A 3,810-nucleotide genomic window follows, 5' to 3' on the forward strand; every position below is an offset into this window, starting at 1 on the left:
AGCCATCAGTGATGAATGTCACCACCGAAAGGTGGCTCCACGCCGGTCAGTGTTGGACATATTTCTAGTATTGATCGATGACCAAGCTAAGACCACTTACGGAACGCAAACTTTCATGTATACTTTATCTATATTTATTATATCTTGATAGAAAATCATATCTTCCTTTGATTTCTTGCAGGTATTCGACTTTCGTAGTTATGCCCCTACGTAGTCAATAACAACCTAGGAGTTCGTTTGGTGCATAGGTGCAACATCATCCCACATCGTAGTCAATTGGTGATACCCTTTTACCTACCATGTGGTATTAGAGTTGTGTGTGTGTGTGTGTGTGTTTTTTTTTTGAAAAAAGGGCAAGCACAACATGCCAGAGTGCTAAGATGCGATGTTTTTGAGCAAGCTTGATGGCCGAGATGCAGCGACATGCATGCACTATTAGACAACCTATTTGCTCATATCAAGATAGAGTTACTAACCATAACATATCTAAGTTGAGTTTACATATGTCCGCATCATACATTCATACTGTTGAGTTGCTGACCCTAAGGTCCATTCATTTAGATTTTTGAGTGATGTTCGCAATATGAGTCTTCGCTGCTGCAACTACATGAATAAGCTCCACATGTCTATTCACCGTCTATGATGTTGCTTTGGGAAGGTTTTAGATACTAAATGTGAAGTGCTACTGTGGTACTTATTTTGATGCTTGTATATTTTGGTACTATTTCATATGTTGTTATTGTGATGTCAATTAAGCAGTGGTGGTTGAACATATGTTACGTTGGGTATGTTTGATGGAATATGAAATATATTGTATGCATGTGTTCAAATTTAAATTCTGGAGAAAAATATTGCAGGGATTAAATTATGGAAAAATAAAAATGGTGTCCTGGTAATAACATTGCACATGGTTCTGAACAACAAGCTGTGTGCAATAAACCCATACAACAGATGCAATTGTGACATGATCAGCGTGTGAGATGAACCAACGAATGCACCCGTTCTGCAGTGACAAAATTTGTGTGATTAAACCATACATCACACACAGTTATGCCTTTCACAGCATGTGCGATTGACGCTACCGACGCACACTTTCACTGATTACAAATCGTGTGGATTGAATCCCTACAAAACAAATGATCCTGCCTTTTTCGTGTGTGCGATTCTCGCGAACAAAACACACGTTTCTCTGTTACTAATGTGTGGGATAATAGCCCAATCCCACAAGCTTACTAAATTGTGTGATTGACTGTGCGATATGGGCTTTGAACTGTGTGCAATGAGCATATATGTACTGGTGGCACTTTAGATTTCATCTACTCTTTTGGCAAAAGGACTACAATTAAGTTATGCCCTAAAGGAAAATGATGATCCATGCTGAAACAAAAATTTGCAAGTAGAGGTAGACTATCTCTTACCAATATTACGAGTCCAGACCGTTTTTTTACAAGATTTTATATACTAGTACATTAAATCTTTAGGCAAGCTTAACCGGCCAAATCCATGCATGCCTGTGATCGAGGTCGACCTTGCCCATAGGCGAATGTATCAGGTTCCCTCGCGAGGTCAACCCAACAAAATATTCCGATATATATATATATATATGCTTTGGGACCTATTGAATAAAAGATGCATATATTATCCAAATTGATCTCGATCCATCCATACCGACCACTCAATACAAGTGGGCAGGCCACTGCTTCTTGGAAGTTTGGATCCAAAACCGTCTAGCAACCATATGAACTTTGCAATTAATTATATTCTAATCGATGGAAGTCAAAGGTCACTTGCTATACGTGACATCACATATATAGATTCCTTTTAAATTACACTGTTAATGATAGTTGTGACTTGTGACACGTGTTGTCAATCTGGCATGTTGGAAACACTATAAAACGAAGCTAAGCTCCATGCTGCCAAACCATCCCAAGTCTCCTTGCACACAAGCTCACTATAGCAGCTACAAGCTACTCACGAGCTGATCAACACCCTTCCAAGAGCCTCCTTCCATCACTTTGCCGCGGAGCTCGACCGCTGCGAGGTTACATAACAAAATGGACCGTGTGATGAAGCTAGCATCTGAGCGCGCCGTGGTGGTGTTCACCCTGAGTCCCTGCTGCATGTGCCACACAGTGGAGCGTCTGTTTCGTGACCAGCTTGGGGTCAATGCGCTGGTGCACGAGCTCGACCAGGACCCTAGGGGCAAGGAGATGGAGAGATCCCTCCTCAAGATGCTCGGCAGGGGGCCATCGGTGCCGGTCGTCTTCATCGGCGGGAAGCTTGTTGGTGGCACCAACAGGATCATGTCTCTACACCTCGGTGGCGAGCTAGTCCCCATGCTCAAGAGTGCCGGTGCTCTCTGGCTATAGAGAGCTAGTTCAAGAGACGACCTAACTCTTGTACAACTCGGAGAGATAAGATGGTCGAAGAGTAACGTGTGAGTTACACATTTTCCTAGAATAATCTAAGTGGCCTAGTGTGTGTCAAGGAAGGTTTTTTCACTCCTACCTTGACAATCACAAGGTTTAATCTCGCTGGTAGTTAAGTAGCGAGTGATGTGCGTGGTTGCTGTAATAATATTCTTCTTAAGTTTTTGTTATATCTAGATGTGTGCCTATTCACTCGCCCTTTTTTCATGACCTTGTTAAATTAATATATGTGCATGTTACATGTAAACGTTTTCATCCCAATCGTATATTTTGGTGAAGTGCAGGTTAACAAAAAATTTCCTTTTTTGAAAACGGAGTGAGCCACGGCCTCCGTATCATTGTGGTGTACATATCATCTTTATTTAAAAAATGTATCAAGTATTCAAAACTGTCAAAAAAAAGGAAAAATAAATGCTCAAGACCCAACCGATCTGTAACACGATTACATGACTCAAACACATATCCTATTACCACTCCACAACCAAACTAGATGGAGATGGTATGAATAATTAACCGAAACATGTTTTCCTGGATGTCAACGCAGTCTCCAACATGTAGATAAGTTTTGCTGCTAATTCATTTTTGTGATATAATGTTAGGAAAACATCTTCCAAGGTTATTAAATCAACTCATGTATTTTTTTATCATAATCTATCCAATCTAAATATTAGAAAGGATATGTGCAATTCAAGTTTGAAAAGTATCTAAAATGTCCCAAAGACATGTTATAGAACTGGAAAGTGGAACAGGTCTCTTTGCATATAAGATCTCTATATAGCACGTGAGTTCTCATACTTTTCACTCTCGTGTGAAAAATCGCATGTGAAAATTTGGTTTGCGAGGAGTATCTGAAATTATGTGTTATAAATTGTTTCAACTCAGGATTATTAGTCGGGGTCAACTTCAACATGCAATCTTCTCGGCAGAATACTCCTCAAAGCTTTAGCATACTTCTCTGCTGCGCAGAAAACCCTCACTGAAGTTCATAGCAAACTTTTCGTGACTCCAGGGACGATATCTCGGTGTGTGCACTAGCAAATACATTAGTACCTCACTATTTTGTCCAACAATTTCCAGAACCTTCAGGGGGCATAAAATTGCACCAACAATTTCGTTAATTATCTCCAAGATAAGTTCCTAGGCAATCGCCCTTAGTCAGCCCGCTCCTTCGCTCCTGTCATAGCTATGTTTTGTTTTGATATTCTCTAGGTAGTCTTCGTGCCTGTTTGCCCTGACCAATTTGGGAGGCCGACATTCAACGCTAGCCGCATACATCTGGTCAACAATTTGAACCAACCTTATGAGATTCGATCAAACCGGATGGATTTCATTCAAGTTTGGATATAATTTACATAAAAAGGTCGATTTTTCGGTCGTTCAA

General features: G+C 40.5%; 1 protein-coding gene across 1 annotated transcript; it reads left to right on the forward strand.

The window, feature by feature from the left end:
- Positions 1 to 1,905: 1,905 nt before the first annotated feature.
- LOC109759200 (putative glutaredoxin-C14) lies at positions 1,906 to 2,617 on the forward strand. The gene has a single exon (XM_020318026.4). The coding sequence runs from the start codon at positions 2,055 to 2,057 to the stop codon at positions 2,367 to 2,369; it is 315 nt and encodes a 104-aa protein (XP_020173615.1). The 5' UTR covers positions 1,906 to 2,054; the 3' UTR covers positions 2,370 to 2,617.
- Positions 2,618 to 3,810: the final 1,193 nt, after the last annotated feature.

This window comes from Aegilops tauschii, chromosome 5, assembly GCF_002575655.3.
Source record: "Aegilops tauschii subsp. strangulata cultivar AL8/78 chromosome 5, Aet v6.0, whole genome shotgun sequence".
Classification (NCBI taxonomy): domain Eukaryota; kingdom Viridiplantae; phylum Streptophyta; class Magnoliopsida; order Poales; family Poaceae; genus Aegilops; species Aegilops tauschii.

What these genes read in the sequence shown, in the direction of transcription:
- LOC109759200 (XM_020318026.4), top strand. Translation starts at nt 2,055, where the DNA reads ATGGACCGTGTGATGAAGCTAGCATCTGAGCGCGCCGTGGTGGTGTTC.